This window comes from Oryctolagus cuniculus, chromosome 11 (assembly GCF_051225735.1).
Source record: "Oryctolagus cuniculus isolate XC-2025 breed Fujian yellow rabbit chromosome 11, ASM5122573v1, whole genome shotgun sequence".
Lineage (NCBI taxonomy): Eukaryota > Metazoa > Chordata > Mammalia > Lagomorpha > Leporidae > Oryctolagus > Oryctolagus cuniculus.
In genome coordinates, this window is record NC_142877.1 from 34,216,272 (window position 1) to 34,238,536 (window position 22,265).

General features: G+C 43.1%; 1 protein-coding gene across 50 annotated transcripts in view; it reads left to right on the forward strand.

Annotated features, from left to right (window-relative positions):
- PLCB4 (phospholipase C beta 4) overlaps nucleotides 1-22,265 on the forward strand; it is a 440,816-nt gene that overhangs the window by 308,715 nt on the left and 109,836 nt on the right. For all 50 annotated transcript variants that reach the window (XM_089307289.1, XM_070052074.2, XM_089307288.1 and 47 more), the window contains 2 exons: nucleotides 14,563-14,642; nucleotides 17,874-17,927. In XM_089307289.1, the coding sequence (XP_089163415.1) occupies nucleotides 14,563-14,642; nucleotides 17,874-17,927 (134 nt within the window). The remainder of the gene's footprint in view (nucleotides 1-14,562; nucleotides 14,643-17,873; nucleotides 17,928-22,265) is intronic.

Sequence of the window (22,265 nt, forward strand, 5' to 3'; positions counted from 1 at the left end):
ATAGCTCCTTTCTCTATTATATCTTTTTCAGATTTAGGAATTAATATGATGCTGGCTTCATAGAAAGAATCTGGGAGGATTCTCTCCCTTTCAATTGTTTTGTATAGCTTGAGAAGAATTGGAGTTAGTTCTTTAGATGTCTGGTAGTATTCAGCAGTAAAGCCATTCAGGGAATACTAGATCTTGAGCTCTACCCCAGACCTGCTGAATCAGAACCTGAATTTTAATAGGATCACTAGGTACTTCATATGCACTCTAAGAGGTGTTGAAATGGAATATAAAAGAAAAAATCAGTTGTTCTTGGCTTCAACCAATTTCACAAGAAGAAAGATCTGAGAAACATCTGATTGTGGGATCCACAGGGTTTGCTCCTGGGTGAGTTTAGAGACAAGCTAAGGTAGAGAACAGATTTTAAAACTTGTTAACTGGGAGCCAGCGCCGTGGCTTATTTGGTTAATCCTCCGCCTGTGGCGCTGCGTTCTAGTCCCCGTTGCTCCTCTTCCAGTCCAGCTCTCTGCTGTGGTCCGGGAAGGCAGTGGAGGATGGCCCGGGTGCTTGGGCCCCTGCACCCGCATGGGAGACCAGGAGGAAGCAACTGGCTCCTGGCTTTGGATCGGTGCAGCGCCGGCTGTAGCAGCCATTAGGGGAGTGAACCAACGGAAAGAAGACTTTCTCTCTGTCTCTCTCTCACTATTTATAACTCTATCTGTCAAATAAATTAAAAAAAAAAAAACCTCGTTAACTGGGAGTATGATGCCATGCAAGGATCTTCAAAAAATACATGGAAGACATACACTGTCTTTTAATTCCCTTTGCCCGTGAACTTTTTGAAGTATCCTTGAAGTTAATCACAAACTGGACCTCTACTTTGGGGTAGGTGGAAGAAGGTGGAGTGAATTTATTTAAAGTATGCCCTCTGAGGAATCTGTCACATGACTCACTCTGAATCTCACAATGTGAACAAGATCACATAGCAGCATGGTGCTTCTCTGCCAGGCCTACCCTGAATTCACCATCCCTGTGTTTTTTCAGAATGTCAAGGGGCTGGACATGCAAACATCTATCACAGTTTTCTTTTGAAATCTCTGAACTGTCATTTTTCTTAGCTTGGACTGGCTTTAAAGCTCTTTGTCAAAGTGTGTTGCCAGAGACATAGACCCTGGAACCAGCAGAGCTGTTGCAATTGTTTTCAGGGTTTTGTTACCTGCATTGGTGAACTTTCCTTGGAGTAGTTAGAATAGCAACGTGAACAATAAGCCTGGAGTCTCATGTTAGCTCTCTGGTTGTCCATCCGCAACAGTGCTGAACATGTGGGCAAACTCATTTTAAACATTTGCATGGACAGTGTGTTTTTACTGCTGTTGACTGATGTTTCGTGAATGCAGCGGGGTATTGCTCATGGTTGAACACGGACTTGCCCTTCTCGTCCGTTCCACAGAGAAAGTACAGAGGAGTAAAAGGATGCTGTAGAATGCATCCCCCCTTCTTTGTCTTTTTGTGTTTGTTGTAGTGAATCCCCGTGACACAAAATCAACTATTTTAAAGTGAGTCATTGAGTGCCATTTAGCAGATCTCAGTGTTGAGCAACCACTACCTCTGTCTAGTTGTGAAACCTGTTCATCACCCAAAAGGAAATCCCATGCCCATAAAGCAGTTCCTCCCCATTCCTCCTCCCTCAGTCTCTAATGTATCTTAATGTACTTTTCATTGATACCCACTGGTCTTATAGAGTTTATATTCTTCATCTTATTTTAAAAGCTTTATGTGTGTCTTTAATTGTGTCTTGGACTTGAATGTTATTGTAAAGCCCTGTCATTGTGAGGTAGATGTTCAGCTTTTCCTTCTTTAGACATCTTTCAGCCTTGGGGGCAGTTCTGTTGAAATACTTTGGTCTTAATGGGTTTTCATCGCTGCCTCTCTCATCACTGTGCTTTTATTTTTTCTTCTTCCCACCATGTTTCTTTAACTTGACAGGTTTCGTAAGAGACTCTAGACCCAGCCCAGAACAGCCCATTTTGCATTTCGCCCTAACTGGCAAGTGTTCTTAAATGACTTAAGCAAGGAATGCAAAATAAATTACTCTAATTGCATTAAAAGGATAATATGATGTTTGGATTTCACCTTTTGGCCCCTGGGACAGAAAAATGTCACTGGCTTTAAATTGCATCTCCATTTTGGTTTTTGCAGGTAGCAAAAATTTCCATTGGGAACATAGTGCATGTAACATGGGGCTACCAGTATTTGCATGTTTGCTAACACTGGGGGTATAGTGAAGTGGAAATGTATAAGGAGTTGGGTAGGACACCTCACCTTAGATGAGACTCAGCTGCCTTTAAGCTCTGTGGCCTGGAGCAAGTAATTTAATAATCATAATCAGGGATTTGCAAATGCAGCCCATGGCTAAACAGTACTCAGCCTGATTTTATTGCTCCAATGAGCTAAGAATGACTATTGCCTTTTTGAAGGATTGTTAACATTTCAAAACAAACAAACATAAAAAACTGTATACCAAAGAGCAGACTGTGGTACCCAAAGCCAAAAATATTTATTAAATCTCTCTTTACACAAAAATTTTGTCACCTTTGTAATGGTATAGGTCAAGTACCCCAGATCCAAAAAATTTGAAAATTTGAAATCTGAAATGCTCTAAAATTTGAAGATTTGTAAGCAATGACATGTTTAATGTATATATGAAACATAAATGAATTTCTTATCTCAACTTGGATCCCATCCCCAAAATATTGTGTTAGATATATGCAGATATTCCAAATCCAAAACAATCCAAGATCTAAAACATTTCTGTCCAAGGCATTTCAAATAAGGGCTATTCAGTCTGTAAGCATAAGAGCAGCAGTGGTATTTATTCCTTAATTCTCATACCACTCTGTGGGACGGGAATCATGACTACCCTCATTTAGAGGAAGAAATAGGCCCAGGGAGGTTGAGGAACTTTCTGTAGGTTACAATGTCTGGAACCCAGGCAGTAGCCCCGCTTCAGATCCTGAATTCTGTTGCCATCCTGTGCTGCAGTTAAGAGGTTTGTTCTTTTTCTTTACTTAGGTAGACACTAGGGTGAGAAGATCTCCTCCCAGATGTAGCTCTGTGTGATGTTAATGTACATTTTAGGTAAATATTCTAATGTGTTTATCTGTGGGACATGTAGGCAGATTCCTGATAAGACCACATGTAAAGGGGGCTCCCTGGTCAACCTGTTTAGACAGGTTTCTATACTGTAGCACACTCAGAAGTATTATTATCCTTACATGAATATCAGCAAGAATGGGGCTAAATCAGCTATTTCCAATACTTTCTTTTTAGAAGGGATACCAATTAAAGTCTTTGGGAACTGCTGTTGTATGGAAAAAAAAAAGTCAGCAAATGATGTCATTGAGACGTTGTTCTGCCTGATATTTTTCCAGAAGTATCAAAGAAATGATGTAATCTTGGCATTCATTTATTCACATTTACCATGTATATTCTATTTATTGCCCCTTTTTTAACCTTATATTTCCCACCTGCCTTTTGTTTGTGTGTATAAGGGACACTTTTCCTTAAAAGACAGAAAGTTTAAATTCTTTATAGTCTCTCGTATTTTGGAAGTCCTCTTTAGTTTATAGGATTACCTGTAGATTTGCTTGAATTGAGTAGGTTGTTGATGACTGGACAAGAGGCTTCTATTTATTACAAAAATTCAGCAGGTGACATTGTCTGCAAATTGAAATGCTATTAATATTGACGGTTGTACAGTTGTCAACTGGTACATGTCAGGAAGAATGACCTTGTGGATGGTAAATACCAGCCATCAACCAAAGAAGTAACTTCAAGACTTTTTATTTTTTTATTTGGAAGATATAGTTAGAGAAAGAGAGAGGGAGAAACAGAGAGATAGTCCATCCACTTGTTCATTCCCCACATGGCCACAGCAGCTAAGGTTGGACGAGGCGAAGGCTGGGATCCAAGAGGTTCTTTCAGGTCTCCCATGTGGAAGGCAGGGGCCAGAGATTTGGGCCATCATCCACTGCTTTCTCCAGGCCATTACCAGGGTGCTGGATCAGAAGTTGGGACTCAAACCAGCGCCAATATGGGATGCTGATGTCACAGGTGGTGGCTGCACCTGTTACGCCACACCACTGACCCCTGTAAGCACCTTTTAATTCACCCAGCTCTTTTTTTTTTTTTTTTTTTTTTTGACAGGCAGAGTGGACAGTGAGAGAGAGAGACAGGGACAGAGAGAAAGGTTTTCCTTTTTCCGTTGGTTCACCCTCCAATGACCGCTGCAGCCGGCACGCTATGGCCTGCGCACCACGCTGATCCGAAGCCAGGAGACAGGTGCTTCTCCTGGTCTCCCATGCGGGTGCAGGGCCCAAGCACTTGGGCTATCCTCCACTGCCTTCCTGGGCCACAGCAGAGAGCTGGACTAGAAGAGGAGCAACCGGGACAGCATCTGGCACCCCAACCGGGACTAGAACCTGGTGTGCCAGTGCTGCAGGCGGAGGATTAGCCTATTGAGCTGTGGCGCCGGCATTAATTCACCCAGCTCTTTATACATCCCTTACTACCAGAATTTAGCAAATTTGACAGAGAATTGAGAAAAAAAAAGTCCAGTCTCAAAACTCTTGCGGTTTCTAACTGGTATAGAATGAGGCTTTTGGTGCTCTCAAAATTTTAAAATTCTTCCATTATAACATTCTCCATAAGAATGCCAAATAAGTGGTACCTGAAATAGAGTGAACATTTTGTTTCCTTTTAGAATAATTTCTGTGAACTTTGAGAAACTTCCTGTATTGTCTTTCTAATTCACTAAGCCCAACAGAACACAAAGCATTGATGTGTACTAAATGTATATTCACATGTATGTTTCTTTCTCCTAGTTGTTGTGTACCCAGGAGTACACATCTGGAAGTAGATGCAGTTACTTGGGACCAGACTTTATATATCTGGCAGGACAATGTCATAGGGTACCTATAGAATCAGGTTTAGACAATGCAAAAATTGCCTCTTAGGAATGCTACCAAGTGGAAACTCATTTGGTTCAGGAATCTGACGCTTCAGCTTCTGAGTCATGACAGAGGATAGCATGGTGTCCTCTCCCTTCTAGGGACTATTTAGAGGTCCTTTTTGCCCTAACTACCCAGTGTTGTCAAGATAACCAGCCAGACTGACAGACTGTTTTCACTGTCTATGAGTGACTAAACCGATTTTGACTAGGAATGTATAAATATTATGCAGGCCTATCCAATGCTGTCTTTCAAAAGCCACCCATATTCAGAGCTGCCAGCTTATTTCCTGCCTAAAATCTCATGTACATGTTTAAGGTGATTTGAGAAAGAGGTGGCACGTAATACACTGTTCCCTTAGCTCTCATCACCTTTGTGTGAAGGGACAGAGAACAGCAGATACAAGATTTGTATTATCTGGAAGACAAATTGTCAACGGAAAGAAAAAATACCAGTTCTTTTCTCTGTTTTTTCTTTAAAGATTTATTTTATTTACTTGAAAGACAGAATTACGGAGAGGGGTAGAGACAGAGAGAGGGGTCTTCCATCCGCTGGTTCACTCCCCAGATGGCCACAACGGCTGGAGTTGCGCTGATCTGAAGCCAGGAGCCAGGAGCTTCTTCCGGGTCTCCCATGCAGGTGCAGGGCCCAAGGACTTGGGTCATCCTCCACTGCTTTCCCAGGCCATAACAGAGAGCGGGATGGCAAGAGGAATAGCCAGGACTAGAACCTGTGTCCATATGGGATGCCTGCGCTTCAGGCCAGGGCTTTAACCCACTGCACCACAGCACCAGCCCCTCTTTCTCTTTTTTAAATTAATTTTTATTTATTTTCATTTTATTTCAAAGGCAGAGAGACAGAGGTCTTCCATTTGCTCATTCACTCCCAAATGCTCACAATAGCCATGGCTGGGACAGTGGAAGCCATGAGTCCAGAACCACAGCTAAGACTCCCACAAGGGTGGCAGGGATCCAAGTATTTGGGCCATCATCTGCTGTCTCCCTGGGTGCACTGGCAAGAAGCTAGATCAGAAGCTGACAGCCTGGACAGGAACCAGGTCCTCTTATGGGATGCAGACCTCCCAAGCAGCAAGGCACAAGAATTGATCAAGCCCAAATGCCTTACTTGACACTTCTTGGAACCTCGTTAGAAATGCAGAATCCCAGCACAGATGCTAGACCTACTGAAGCCAAGTCTGTACTTTAACAAGATCCCCAGGAGATCTCAGCACACATTAAAGTTTGAGAAACACTTGGCTTACCAAATTTAGCTCCCATCACCTTGTTCAGTGGTGCTAAATTATAGGCTCACATTAGAATTATCTGCAGAGTTTAAAGTAGATTGATGGCCCAAGCACACTCTAGTTGTTAATCTGAGTCTCTGGGTGGAACCCAGCTTCTGAATTGTCTTATAAACTCCCCAGGTAATCCTAATATACAACAGGTGCTGAGGTTACATGTTATCCATGTAGTCTTATTTTAACAGTGTACCAGCTGGAAATATCTTCCCCTTAGCCTACCATCAAAGTTAAATACTGGCAATTTAATGCCAAGTAATTCCTCCTCCTGGTTGAAACGACTTCATTCACCATGCCTTTATAGACCTATAAGAGAAACCACATTGGCATTCCATCGACAGCGTCTGTTATAATAGAATCTGAGCCAGTGGCTCTGTTCTTGGCAGTATTAAAGCCCAAACGCCTTTCTAGTTTAGTAGAAAGATGTAGTGACTACACTGTGTAGTATTCATCTGGAGATCTGTGAAATGCTACAATTTTATATCCTAAGCACTTTACAAATAATGTTGTCTTCGACAAGATTCACTCCACGGAGATCTTTGACAAAGCCTCATCGCCTGCTCCGAAGGCATGAAATTGCATCTTGTTTTCCTTCTCGAATGCCTTTTACTCTTACCAGAAGTCACAGTACAAAGGGGTCAGAAGCTTATTTCGAATAAATTAATAAGTGGAGCAGTTTAGCACCTTGAGAATAGTCAGTAGAGCCCTTTTTCATCTCCTCATTTACTTTCTTTTTAAAAGGTTTTATTTATTTATTTGAGAGGTAGAATTACAGACAGTGAGAGGGAGAGACAGAGAGAAAGAAAGGTTTTCCTTCCGTTGGTTCACTCCCCAAATGGCCTCCATGGCTGGCACGCTGCACCGATCCGAAGCCAGGAACCAGGAGCTTCTTCCCGGTCTCCCAACTGGGCGCAGGGCCCAAGGACTTGGGCCATCTTCTACTGCTATCCCAGGTCACAGCAGAGAGCTAGATTGGAAGAGGAGCAGCCGGGACTAGAACCAGCACCCATATGGGATGCTGGCGCCGCCCGCGAAGGATTAACCTATTTTTTAAACAACCAAAAAAAAGACTGCATGGAACAAGATTTTTGACTTGCAGTTAGCAAGCAGTTCCCATAGTTTAAACATATCAGGTGACCCCATCCATTGATTATTCTCACAGCTCTCAGACACAGAGAAAATGAAAATCAGTACCTGTGGCATCTTGCCTCCTCTTGTTCTCCTTACAAGAAAGGTGAACTTCAGTTTCCTAACTGTGCATGTTAGGATTTCCATTCTATTGAACACATTTGTTCACTCCAGCCAGGGTGAGCTATAACAAGTGTAAAGAGACAATCTGGGGGGCGTCGGTTCTGTCCCGGTTGCTCCTCTTCCAGTCCAGCTCTCTGCTGTGGCCCAGGAAGGCAGTGGAGGATGGCCCGGGTGCTTGGGCCCTGCACCCGCATGGGAGACCAGGAGGAAGCACCTGGCTCCTGGCTTTGGATCAGCCCAGCGCGCCGGCCGTGCAGCCATTTTGGAGATGAACCAACGGAAGGAAGACCTTTCTCTCTGTCTCTCTCTCACTGTCTAACTCTGCCTGTCAAAAAAAAAAAATAAAATAAAATAAAAAAGAGGCGATCTGGAACCCTACGGCTCTCTCTGGGCCATGACTAGAAGATCAGAAGTCCTATCTAAAGGCATTCACTGAACATCAGCTTCCATAGGAAACTGGTGAAATCCTGATCCCCAAGGTGAAAGTTTTATGAGGTAGAGCTCTCAAATGGGATTAGTGCCCTTATGAAAAAGAGAGAGAGAAAGAGACCCCCCCCCACCAAGAGAGAACCTTCGCTCCTTTTACCATGGGAGGCCACAACTAGGAAGCAACACATATGAGCTGGAAAGTGGGCTCTCACCAGAGACTAAATCTGCTAGTGCCTGGGTCTTGGCTGTCTTAGCCTCTATGACTATAAGAAACAAATTTCCGTTGCTTCTAAGCCACCTAGTTATGGTAGTTTATTATAGCAGCCCAGACATACTTAAAGAGAAACCAATCACAGATCTTTCCCAGTGCACAGTGGAGGTTGGGAGGGGCCACTCTTCCCTAGGCCTTCACTTCTCAAACTCTAATGTGCATGCCAGTCATCGGGGGTATTTGCTAAAAGGCTGATTCCAACTCAGTGTGTCTGGGAGGAGACCGTACCTCTGCATTTCTAATTAGCTCCCAGGAGATATTAAAGCCCTTGGTTTAGGAGCTATCTCTTTGAATGGTACAGGTTTAGGACAGTGCCTCTTAACCATGAGTTTGCGAAAGAATCACCTGGAAAAATCATTCATTCAGAGTCCTGTTCTCCAATCACAGAGAATGTTTCAATAGGTAGGACATTATTATTTGCATTTTAACAAGCTCACAGGTGATCCTGATGTTGCTGGTGCCTGGCATACAATGTAAGTAGTGAGTCTCAAGTTACCTTTTGAGCCAACTTAATAAGATGCTTCCACTACTCTTACCAGTAGCCTTCTCTCTCTCCCTCTCCTCCCCCTCTCTCTATAATATTTATTTTATTTGAAAGCCAAAGTGACAAACAGAGAGCTTCTATCTGCTGCTTCACTCCCCAAAAGGCTGAACAGCCTGGGCTAGGCCAGGTGGAAGTTAGGAGCTCAGAACTCCATCTGATTTCCCATGTGGGTGACAGGGGCCCAAGCACTTAAGCCATCATCAGCTGTTTCCCAGGCTCATGTCCAGGAAGCTAATTTGGAAGTAATGAGCAGACAGGACCGGAAACAGCACTCTGATATGGAATGTGGGCCTCCCAAGTGCAGCTTAAGCTTCTGGGCCATGATGCCTACCCCATTTAGCCTCCACTTTGAAAACAGAGCCAAACACCAAAAGATTAAGGAGATGCTACTGAGTCACCCCTATGGAGAATATTATGACAAACTCAGTACCATGGGGCTTCTGTTCTTTTTTGACACTGTTCTTCTTTGAGCCAAGACTTAGAAGGGTGCTTCTGAAACACAATCTAGAGATAACACTAAGCTGAAAGAATACGAACTCTGCCTGAAGTATTGTGGACAGAATATAACAGGACAAGTTATTTGAGGATGACAAACCTGTTATGCATAGGAAAAGGTTAGAAGGAAACATGGCAAGATATTGCTGGAGTGGGGAGATTTGGGGTGATACGTTTCCTATGTAGGGTATGCAGATATCGTGCTCATTAACTTGGGGGTGGTAACTAATGATGTTTTTAAGGAAAAAAATGATGTGTATTTTTGGGGGGTTAGTTTTGTTACATTTAAGTCTCTCTACCTTTTTTTCATGGGATAGCGATGATTTTGTCTGTGACAGTTCTGTTAAGGGTGTCGCTCCCCCTCTTCGTGGAGGAAAGACACAGGACCCTGCGCTGTTCTCTCATCTGCTCGGCCCTCCCCGGGTTTGCTGCTGGTTCTTCCCGGGTTGGCTACTATCCCTTCCACCTCCGTGGAAGGGCAGTTCCCCCTGGCCACATTCCCCACTTCCGCAGGGGAGCGGCACACCGCCAGCCGGCTCTACTCGGGGGCTGCACAGGTGTTCCTTCAGCTAGATGTTCCCCATAGATGTTCCTGGTGCATGCCGTCTCTCTCCTCCTTTATAGTCCTCCTCCGCCAATCCCAACTCGGCTGCCCACACGCCGAGTACGCTGCTCTCCTCCAATCAGGAGCAAGTCCTACTGTTTATTGGTTGAACTGGAGGCAGCTGGGTAGAAGCTGTTTTCTCCTCTCCCAGCGCCATATTGTGGGAGAGCAGGTGCATAGAATAAGTCTTAATTCGAGTAACTTAGTCTAGTCCGGGTTGCTCCCCACAAAGGGGAAGGCACAGACAGCTTGGCACTGCCTACATGGTGACATTAAGTTTAAGGATTCTCAGAAGAGGGGTCAGAAGTTCCCAGGATAAGACTGGACACACGGCCATAGCAGAGTGCTTGGTTCCTGTCCTAACTCTACTCCTGATTCCAGCTTCCTGCTAATACACACCCTGGGATGCAACAGTTGATGGCTCAAGCAGTTGGTTCTTCACATGGGAGACCCAGTTTGAATTCTAGGCTGCTGGCATTGGCCTGGCGCAGGCACTTGGAGAGTGAACCAGAGGATGAGAGTTCACTGTCTGTCTCTAAATAAATAAATCTCCAGGAGTGAATTAAAGACAACTTTCAGTTTCCTCCACCTAAGTGATCCATACAAGCAGAACTCCTGGAAGGATTTTTTTCTTAAAGATTTACTTATTTTTATTTGAAAGGCAGGGTTTCAGAGTGGAAGGTGAAGGAGGAGACAGAAGAGAGAGACAGAGAGAGAGAGACAGAGAAATTCCATCTGCTAATGGCCAAGGTTGGCCATGCTGAAGCCAGAAGCCCGGAACTCCTTCTTGGTCTCCCACATGGGTGGCAGGGACCCAAGCACTTGGGCCATCTTCTCCTGCCTTCCCAGATGCATTAGCAGGGAGCTTGATTGGAAGTGGATCAGCTGAGACTCAAACCAGTGTTCGTAAGTTATACTGACAGCTAAGGTTGCTGACAGCTTAACCCACTGCACCACGACTTTGGTCCTTCCTTGAAGGATCTTTAGAGAAGGGCTTGGTAAGGCGAAAATTAATTTAGGAAGTTAGAAAACATTTAAAAAGAGAGAACAGTAACAATTGTAACCTGCCTGGGAAGTGGGGACAGTAGGCCAATCCGGATGTCTACACTGAGTCCCTCCACTGGTCTGGTTCCCAGTCACCCAGGAGTCCACCAAGGACAGCCTGACAGGAAGGAAGGTGCCCAGTGCGGCAGGAATCATCTCGGGAACACAGTGCCGTTGAACCAGTATGTGCTCAGAGGCTTGCAGATGATATGCGCCTGGGAAATTAAGTACCAGATTGCCATACAAGCTTATTGTCAGCAATTCAAGAAGCATATTAAACTCACACAGAAATGGTCACAGAAGTTGACAGGCACCTGATTCACTCCTGGCAAAACTTCCTGTCAGAACGCTGGGGCTCTACTGACACCTGCTGGCATTTCATCTATGTGATGTTAATTAAAAGAAAAAAGGTAACAACAAAACAACAAAAGCAGTGACATTTTTCCTGCAGTGCTCTTGCTGTATTATGTGAAGTGTGTGTCTCCGGAGTAATAATGGAAAAGAATGTCTGAAGGGACTTTTTCTACATCAAGGGGGAGGTGTGGACAAGCTGTTGGTTGGAAATAAGTCCTCTATGCTCCATGAACACAGAAGTCTCAGTCCCTCTGCCATGTCACCAGCTGCTCTGTGACCCTGCACAAGGCCTTGGCCTGTCATCATCACAAGGAGAAAGAAGCAGGAGCCTACACTGCGAGTGCCCTTTCGGGCTTCTGAGGATTCTGGGGGCGTTTCCCACCCATGCAAGCATCTACCCCGTTGCTGGAGTGATGAGCGCATCGGTCTCAGAGACCTTTCTTCATGATTGTCAAGATTCTGCACCGGGGTAGCATTTTCCAGAGGTGGATGGAAGTTGTTTCAGCCTTCGTCCCTGTCATTTATTTCTAGAAGCCACTACATTAGAGTGACCAGAAAAAGCTAGTGAACAAACTCAGATCTTGTCCACTTTTAATGTCCTTTGTTTTTTATTTTGGAACATGTAACAAACCTTCAGGTTGGGAAAATGCTTCCCCAGTTAATGCTGACCAAATTATTTGTGCTTTTTCTGTCTGCTCTTGGGAAACTCTGTGTGGGCCTGTGGTTTGTTAGGCCAATAACAAGCTATTTGATAGTCCCGAGGGAGTTCTAGTCTGTATTTAGCCTGACAGAGGAAGCGAGGTCTGAAGATGAAAAAACTGAGGCATTCCTTTAATGCCACTGTTTCATGTCTTCCTCCTCTCTCGGCATCCTGACTTCACCAAAGTGCTTGCCGAGGCTTTCCATGCTATTTACAGCTCTCTGAAATGACCTTTGCTAGTTGCGAAGAAGATTTATAACTCCAGATTCTTCCCTCAGAAAGCTGTGAGGTTTGACTGGAGCACAGAGAGGCAGTAAAAACTCTCAGATGCATTACAATGGCCACTATTTACAAACAAAACAAAAGAGGATACTAGCAAGTGTTGGTGATGGTGTGGAAAATTAGAACCCTTGTGCACTAGTGGTAGGGATGTAAAATGGTGCAGCTGTCGTGGAAAACAGAATGGTGAGTCCTCAGAAAAATAAAATTACAGCTACCATGTGATCCAGCAACTCCATTTCTGGGTATTTATCCAAAATAATAAAAATCAAAAACTTGAGATGTTTGTATAACCATGTTCATAGCAGCATTGTTCACAACAGCCAAGGGCTGGAAACAACCCAAGTGTCCACTGACAGAAGAATGGGCAAGCAAATGCAGTATATACCTGCAGTGGAGTGTTACTCAGTCTTTAAAAAGCACACAATTCTGGCACATGCTAAAACGTGGATGAACTTTGAGGACATTTTGTTAACTGAAACAAATCAATTAGAGTAGGACAAATCTTGCATGATTTCATTCTTATGCAGTACCTAGAGTAGTCTAAACCATGGACACAGAATGTGGAATGGTGGCCCAGGAGCCCAGGAGAGGGAGCAATGGAGGCTACTATTAATGGGTGCAGAGTTCCGGTCTTGCAAGATGAAAAGAGTTCTGGAGACAGATAGTGGTGATGGTTGCCTGATAATCTGAATATACTGAACGTCCCTGAACTGTTCACTGAAATGTGGTTAGTGTGGTCATACTTATGTCAGGTGCAATTAAATAATTTTGCTGCAATTAAAATAAAAGAAATTAAATGGCAAATAAAACAAGTAAAAATACATCCTATAAGAACTCAGTCATCGTCTCTGCCTCTTCAAGAATTAAATTCCCTGATATGTTAAACCTCGACTCTGTACTGCTGTCCAATAGAAGCTTCTGTTACGACAGGAATGTTCTTTATCCACACTATCATCTCCATGTTCGCTCTGAGCACCGGGAATGTGCCTAGTGCACTTGAGACACTGAATTTCATAGTTATTTAATTAATATTTATTTTTCAAATTTATTATCTTCTTGTGATGACATTTAATTTACATGACAGTCAAATGTATAATCAAATGGCTCTACTAAATAAAGTATTCCAGCAAATAAAAAGTTAAAAGACCATAGTCAAAACAGGAACGTGGCAAGGGCTATAAACAATAATCAGATGAAAAGATGTTCAGCTTCATTCATATAAAGTAAAATTTTAAAATAGTCACAAAATCATTAAAATTATAGTAGTACATAATTCCTATCAAATTACGTGGCAAAGATTTAAAATCAATTTAAATTTAAATAGCCACCTGTGGCAAGTGATGACCGTGCTGGGCAGTGCAGGTAGAATTCACATCTATGTTACCTCTTGTTCCAAAATGTTGCCTTCCTCAACACTGAGTCATCGACCTGAGCAGTTGGGCTGTAAACCTGAGAAAGTGAAGAATCTGTTTAGGTAGGGGCCACGGTTCTTTTCAGCCCACAGTATCAATTTGCCACAAAGTATTTTGTCAAAGGTGTGGTTCTTTCATGGCATTCATTAGCATAGGTTATTGAAGCCAAGAGCAGAGTTGGCCTTCCTCCATGGGCTATCCTTTTCAAGTAAAATGGCCTTTTAGAGACCCAAATTCCTTTACTGCCATGCACAGCCTTCCCTCACTTTTCCTTGTAAATCCACGGAGTTATGGCATGAATTACAACTGAGATCCAAGTCCTTATACAGAAATAATGTGAGCACATCGCTGTTGGCGCAGGATACACTAGCAATCAAGGATTGCTTTCCTTTTTAAGGCTTTGTTGGAAAACACAGACAGGTAAGGATTGTGACAAATTCTTTGATTGAAGGAATCCTACAGTAAAACTGACAAACCCCTATGCATCCATCTTCTAGAACAGGAATAGCTAAATGCAATACTATGCATTGTATAATGTTGCTTAGAAATAACTATGATTGCCAGCAACTGCAAAAGTGCTTATATTTAAACAGGCTGCAAATAGAAAGCTTAACACGTCAATCAGTGGGCAGCATTCCTTTGTGGCAACCCAGTGTTTAATAGCACTAAGGATGTCTCATTTATCTTCATGGAAAGAATGAAAGCTGTTTATTAAAGAGTAAAATATGAGCATGCAAAATGTAGATGGCTGTGCAGCAGGAAGGGGATAAAAGAAGAGTTTACGTTTTTATGACACAAAATGGATACAGGCTATCTAATAAAAACCACCATATTTGGCTGCAACAGATTTGCTTACCAAGAACGTTTTCTCTTCTCTTTCAGCAATGGGTGGAAGGCCTGAGATCAATCATACACAACTTCAGGGCCAACAATGTCAGTCCGATGACATGCCTCAAGAAACAGTGAGTTTTGTTTGTATCACCCTTTGTTCTTGGCAAGTATCAAGCAAATGCTCAGATTAGGATATAAAGGCTATGGATATGGTAAGGCCAAGTCCTGCCTGCCTCTCCTTCTATGCTCCTGACCTTGGAGAAAGAGTTGATGAACACCCCCCTGTCCTCTTCCTACCATCTGGCAAGGCATGCATGATGACCTCACAGCCTGAAACCTGCATGGGAGGATGGTTAATAGGCAAAGGTACTAGAACCTTGGTCACTCAGTATCCCCTGTGTGTGGACATGGCCTTTAGTATGCCTGTCTGAACCTACTGATAGATAACTCTGCATGCCTGGGGCTATAGCCGGGGTTAGCTCTAACCTCCACTGAATGGGGCAGTGTGGCTAAGAGAAATACTTGCAAAAGCACCCATTGCAGGGATGAAAGCAGGACGTCCAGGCTCTGGATACAGTTCCTCCTCTGTAGCACACAATCAGTAATCCAAAGGTGATTCTGAATTTGTGTTGAAAATCCAGGTACGCAGATATTCAATCAAGGATCCAAACGGGCTTTCTGCTTTCAGAAAAGAAATTTAGAAAATAGACCCTACCACAGCCATTGTATCTGAAATCCAGAGGGATACTATGTTGGTAGATTTTAACCTTTCCCTGGTTAACCTTTCAAGACAATGAGAATTACCCAAGTAGAAATCCTAGCCCAAGGGAAACATCAGCCTATTTGAAAAGTAGAGTTCCATGAAGATGTGGAGCTTTCTGCCTTCCCAAGACCATTGGAAGGCAGTTGTCAGTCAAAGGGAGCTACGTAGAGAGATTTCAGGGATAAGCCTGCATCTCTCCGAACCAGGCCCCAGCACTAAGACTGTGATTCATTGCCTCCGTTTGGCAGTGGGCCAAGAAGTCCTTTAGGCAATGTATTCCTTACAACTCGGTCACTTAGGCAGGTTCTTAAGAGATTGGGTGCTTGAGATCCAACCTCCCCAGTGCCACTTAATTGCTGTGTGACCCTCAGCAAATCCTTGGCCTTGTGTTCCCCTGTTCTCATCTGTGAATCAAAGTACAATGCCATGAAATTGGAAAACACCAGTGTCTGTTTCCCAGTGATTCCTCATCCAATGTTAGTTATTTTAATTTTTATGGTATCTCTCCAATTTCCTTTCAGTCTTGGTGGAAGGAAGTTGTTTTTTGTCATCTAAATTCATGTATGCTGTGTAGCTGCTTCTGCTTCTCCCCTGTAGTTGCTGTGGTCTCTAGAGAATCCCAATGAATATTTTAATGGGTTGATTCCAGACAGTGACAATTCCAAAGACTCACCTTTAGAAGGTGACCCAAATATCTCTATTGGACACCAGGTTTCATGGAGTCCTTCCCAGATCCTTTCATGGAACTGAGGTTTACCCAGCCACCAGCTGCTCAACGAGGGCTCAGACCTGCCCACTTCTCCAGAGCATTGCCCACTGATTCAGTGGAGCCTCCATGTCTGCAGGACTCTATTTCTCCCTCCACCTTGGGAGAAGCCCACACTTAATAATGTACTGAAATGGAGTACAAAAGCTGGTCTCCGTGCTACCATGGCTGGTATCATCACAGATCTGACTAAAGCTCCAGCTGAGACCACAGCACTGCTTAGCTGCTTTCTCTGCCCATTTACATCCCTCCTTCCCTTTGTCCCCAAAACATTCCCTAAAGAAGAAGTCGCTTGCCCTTCTAAGAAACTTAAGACTGAACTTCACTGTATCAGTCATTTTTCATTATTTCAACAAAACACTGAAGGCAAGCTACTTATGAAGATAGGAAGTTTCCTTTGGATTGTGGTTTTGGAAGTTCACAGTCCAAGACTATATAGCTACATTAATTCAGTTATCTAGTGAGGCCAGAGGATGGCAAGGACAGAGCATCTGTCAAGGAAGGATCCCATAACGAGCCAAGAAACAGAGAGAGAGAGAGAGAGCACAATTGGCTCAACACAAGTTTTCATAACCAATCCTATCTCAATGCCTTTGTTTGTTAAAGCCCCAGTGACCTAAGGCCTTCTCACTAGGCCCCACCTCCTAGACATGATAATTGGATCAAGATTCCATCTTCTCCATACCGTCAATCCATGACTTTGAGGCCTAATCATTTGTATGAGATAGAGAACCATATCCTGTTCAAACTATAATGCTTGCCAAATCATCATGTTTTGCAGATTGTTAGAATATTGTTCACAGGAAACAGTGAGAATGGGGGTCATTATTTAGGCATAATTCAAGTTCCAAAGAACTGATAAATGTTCTGGACCCTTATGTGTCCTGAAAGCATGGGAAAACCAAGTGGCTGCTCTTCATCCATATGGATTGGTGGCCTCTTGTCAATGAAAATGAAAGGAGATGCCTTTTTGGTCTTATTTGGCAGTACCGGATGGTGGGTGCAGAGAGTCCTCATGCATCCTCAAGACAGGGCTGGCTGACATCAATGTGCAGTTGCACTTCCCATCTCCTTACCAAAGTACAATACTCAAGAGAAAGACCCTTCAAAAATGTGTACTCACAGGGGCTGCCATCATGGTGTAGCGTGTAAAGCCGCCATCCACAATGCCGGCATCCCATGTGGGCACTGGTTCATGTCCCAGCTGCTCTGCTATCAATCCAGCTCCCTGCTAATGACCTGGAAAAAGCAGCTGTGGTGTCCTAGGTGTTTGTGTCCCTGCTGTCCATGTGAGAGACCTGGAAGAAGCTCCTGGCTCCTGGCTTTTGCCAGGCCCAGCCTTGACTGTTGTGGCTGCCTGGGGAGTGAACCAGAGGATGGAAGATCTCTGTTTTTCTCTCTGTGTCTCTCCCTCTTTCTGTGTAACTCTGACTTTCAAATAAATAAATAAATCCTAAAAAAAGGTGTTTTGCTCAGCACAAGCATTCCTTTTACTAACTTATAGAGGATTGCCAGACCAAATGGAGTACACTTGGTTAAATCTGAATTTCAGGTAAGTAGAAAAAAGGTAATATTTTCATATAAATATGTCTTATGCAATGCTTGGAACAAATTTACAGTAAAAAAATCATTTGTTTATCTGAAATTCAAATTTACCAGAGTTCTGTTTTTATTTGCAAAATTTGACAGCCATAAATTCATGTCATACTCTATAGTTGTCTCCAACTTTCAGAATAAATGCTCTTTGTTTCAATAAACATTCTTTTGAAATCCTTAACTGGATTAAAGCTATTCTGAAGAAACACTAAAACAATGTTTGTCTGTGTTTTCCAGCTGGATGAAATTGGCTTTCATGACCAACACAACTGGAAAAATTCCAGTTAGGAGGTAAGTCAGTCACTCCCATTCTCTCATCATGCCTGAGTCCACCTCCATGGTCCCAAATAAAGGGCAGAGCCCTCTTCATGTGTTTCTGTGTTAATTCCCTTCCAGACATGAGCAGAAGCTTAGTTTGAATCACTTTGTCAAGTAGTGTGCTCAGTTTATAAAATTTTAACTCGATTTTAGCCAAGTAGAGGACATCTAAAAATGTAGGATTATTCCATTAATCTTCAAATTGTGCTGTCCTGTATGATTTAGATTTCTATTACCTCTGTACCCTGAGCAGCCATTAACTGAATTAAAGAAGTCTGCATTGTGTACCCAGCATGGTAGAGTCTGCATTGTCTGCCTCTGGATGGGACATTCTGCTTCTTGGATATGCTTTTCCTCTGGGATGAAGGGCGGGTGGGGCTCTGTCCTAGTTCAAGGTGCTATAACTAAGTGCCAGAGACCGGGTGGCTTACAAGCAGACACAGGTGTCTCTCATGGTTCTGGCTGGAAGTCTTAGGCTAGAGTAATAGCACAATCAGGCTCTGTGGATGGCCAGTGATCTTTTTATGAATAACTGCCTGCTGCCTTCTGCTTGTTTTCTCACATGGCAGAAAGAGAGACAGAGAGTTCTCCAGGGTCCCTTTTATAAGGACACTAATCTCATTCAGGAGACTTCCCATGCCCATGACTCAATCACCTTCCAAAGGCCCCGCCTCCTAGTATCATCACATTAGGGGTTGGGATTTTAACTTAAGAATTTGGAGGGGACACAGACATCCTATCTGTAGTAGGATTATCCCTATTGCTTCTTGTTGAATGCTCTGTAGGTGGGCTGTAACTGATACCACACAGCTGCTGCTTCCTCCCTCATCCTGTCCAATGTAACCATGACAAAGAGAGAAGAAAAAAGGCTGGAGGGCTTCAGTAGAGTCAGTGATGAGAACATGAACCGGATATGTCCTTGACTCATGTTCTTAAATACGGTGCTGACATGGTTCTGCCTCTGGGGACTCACCATGTGTACCTCTGCTCTGCTTCCCTCTTCCTTTCAGGTGTTAGGCTTTTTTTTTTTTTTTTTAAGATTTATTTATTTTATTTAAAAGAGCTACAGAGGAGAGACAGAGGCAATGGGGAAGAAAGAAAAAGAGAGAGAGAGCGAGAGATCTTCCATCTGTTGGTTCATTCTCCAAATGCCTGCAATGGCCTGGGCTGTGCCAGGCCAAAGCCAGGAGTCAAGAGCTTCATCCAGGTCTGTCACAGGTGCAGGGGCCCAAGGATCTGAGCCATCTTCTGCTGCCTTCCCAAGCACATTAGCAGGAAGCTGGAAGTGGGGCAGCTGGGACTCAAACTGGTGCCCATATGCCTTGCCAGCACTGCAGGCAGTGACTGTACCTGCTGTGTCACAGCACCAGCCCCTAGGTGTTAGGCTTTACTAATGGTCCATGTGTACATTTGGAAGCTCTTACAGCACAGCACTGAGAATTCTTTTCTCTCCAGGATCTTTTTGGTTAATGTTTGTCTAAGAATTTGTGAAAGTTCTAGAAGTTAGATGGATCTCAGAACATCTGCTGTACACTTGAAATCAAAACAGTAGTTGTATTCACAAACTATTAGCCCATGATCTGAATCAAGTACGAGTTCCCTAGACACCAACTTACCTTTGTGGGTTTCTTTAGACTCAGGCTCATATTAACATCTTCCCTGGACACCATTTTAGCAAGGAAGCAAACCAACAAGCCACAGCAAACAAAACCCAGAACCAGTGGGTAAAATCCTTAAAACTGGTCCATGGTTCACAGAGGAGGAGTGCAGGTCTCCAAGTGTGTGACTTTGGGGAAGACACAGTTGCAGAGTGGTGTGCTGGTCACTCATGGCCGCTTTTTTTTTTATTATTATTTTTAACTTTTATTTAATGAATATAAATTTCCAAAGTACAGCTTATGGATAACAATGGCTTCCCCCCCATAACGTCCCTCCCACCCGCAACCCTCCCCTTTCCCACTCCCTCTCCCCTTCCATTCACATCAAGATTCATTTTCGATTCTCTTTATATACAGAAGATCAGTTTAGCATACATTAAGTAAAGATTTCAACAGTTTGCACCCACACAGAAGCATAAACTGAAAAATACTGTTTGAGTACTAGTTATAGCATTAAATCTCAATGTACAGCACACTAAGGACAGAGATCCTACATGAGGAGTAAGTGCACAGTGACTCCTGTTGTTGACTTAACAAATTGACACTCTTGTTTATGGCATCAGTAATCACCCTAGGCTCTTGTCATGAGCCCCCTGAGTTCACCGACTCTGATCATATTTAGACAAGGCCATGGTCAAAGTGGAAGTTCTCTCCTCCTTTCAGAGAAAGGTACCTCCTTCTTTGATGACCCGTTCTTTCCACTGGGATCTCACTCGCGGAGATCTTTCATTTAGGTTTTTTTTTTTTTTCCAGAGTGTCTTGGCTTTCCATGCATGGCCACTTTTAGAACTTCTCTGCCTCCCTGCCACCCAGCTTCCCCTCTGCACCCCTAAGAAAGCATCTGCACTCTCTCTTGACGTTACCATGTTCACACTTAACAGAATTATGTTACATGTCATCATCTCTCTTAATTTTCTGTGTTGTTACAGTGGTCATGAAACCAAGTATCTGTGTGCTGTGACTGAAATATTTATGAGAAGATAAAAAGTATAGCGATCAGGGAGAAGACCTCATGTAGTATTCTTTTTATTTAACCTTTCATTGAGAGCTTACTGTGTTGCTGACCTCATGTATTGGTTGTGGTCTTTACAAATCTATCTGTAGAATTCTTTGTATTAGATAACTTGCTAACAAGGTAATTTTGCATTAACTTGAAAAGTTAAGAAGAAAGTTGTTAGCACCTTTGACTGATGGTTATTGGCAAAGACACTTTACATTGATCCTTATTTTATTCTAAACCCATTGCTCCATTGAGTAATACCAGTACAATTATTGTAATGTATTGTACCCCAACATACTACAGCTATTGAGCACACACACATACACACACACACAGAGTCTATATACATACCTGAGGGATCTTAGAAAGTTATTGGAAAATGTGTATCATGAAAAAACCATTAATACATTTCTTTTGCACCAACATAAACTTATCTTTAATTCCATTTTCAGTGAACTTTTGGATTACTCTCAGGAATATATGCATCCATATAGTTTATTTTTACCTAAAATCAATGAAGTCCAAACTTCAAAGAGCAAGACAGCAGTGAAGGACAGAATTTAATTCTATTTTAATCTGTCTTGACATGGCTTGCTTGCCTGTTTTTCCTTTCAAGATAAGGTTCAGGGAATGGACAAAGTGGAAACACATTCATTGTGATGAAAGCAATTGTAATAAGCAGTTTCATTTGTGTGTATTCCTACCCCTCAAGCCATTGTTACTCAGATTTCCAAGTCTTTTCTGGCATTATTGCTCTTTATGTAGCATGCTCACATACAAAAGTAGGACTGTCTTATGTGTAGAAATAGCCCAGATGTTTTGGCACCTTCCTTAGCTCTCTTTGACATGGACGCTTTGGTGCTTGCCAGAATTAACAGGTGTTTGACATAAGACATCTGTGATCTGAGCAGTTTGTTAGAGTTGATGGAGTATTGCTACCAAGCCAAGGAAAGTGGCTGAGTCTACTTCTAGATGAGCTGCCAAGATTAGGTGGAAATTGTTCTGAAGGTTTTAATGGATATGAAAAGTAAACACTTTTAAAATGTCATTTCATTGCAATCCTGCTGGAGTTTTAGAAATGGAAACTGTTAATATAGTGTGCATAACATTAAAAGGAATCTGGCTTCCTAGTCATTACGCAACTTGGAAATGGCCCCTGCTCCCTAGCATTAAACCAGAATTTAATATCCAGGAAGTTGTGGGATGACAGATGATAAAGTTTCACTCCTTGTCTATGTCTTGTCTTTTCTGTCTATAGACTGATCTTAGGCAGCCTGCCTTTCCCTCCAGTTTGCAGACTCACACTCAGTTTATCTTCTCCCTCAGACCAAAGCTTGAGAAATAACTCTTTTTCTCTTGCTGCCTCCCACTCCTTGTGACCAGAATGGGAACCAGTGGCCAAAGACTTGGGAAAAGGGTAGCACACAAGGTTGTTTGCCATGGCTAAAGGAGATCCTTAAGGAGACACCTGTCTTAAAGAATACAGATGGATTCTGGTATGGTAAAGGCAGCGCAGCTCCTATGTAATCCTCTGAAGGTCCAGCAGCCTACAAGGAGGCTCTAATTCTGCAGGTGCAGTAATGCTTTTCCTTGTCTTCTAGAGCCCCTGTGACTGTTTCAGATGATAGTGTTAAACCGTTGCATAGATTGCAG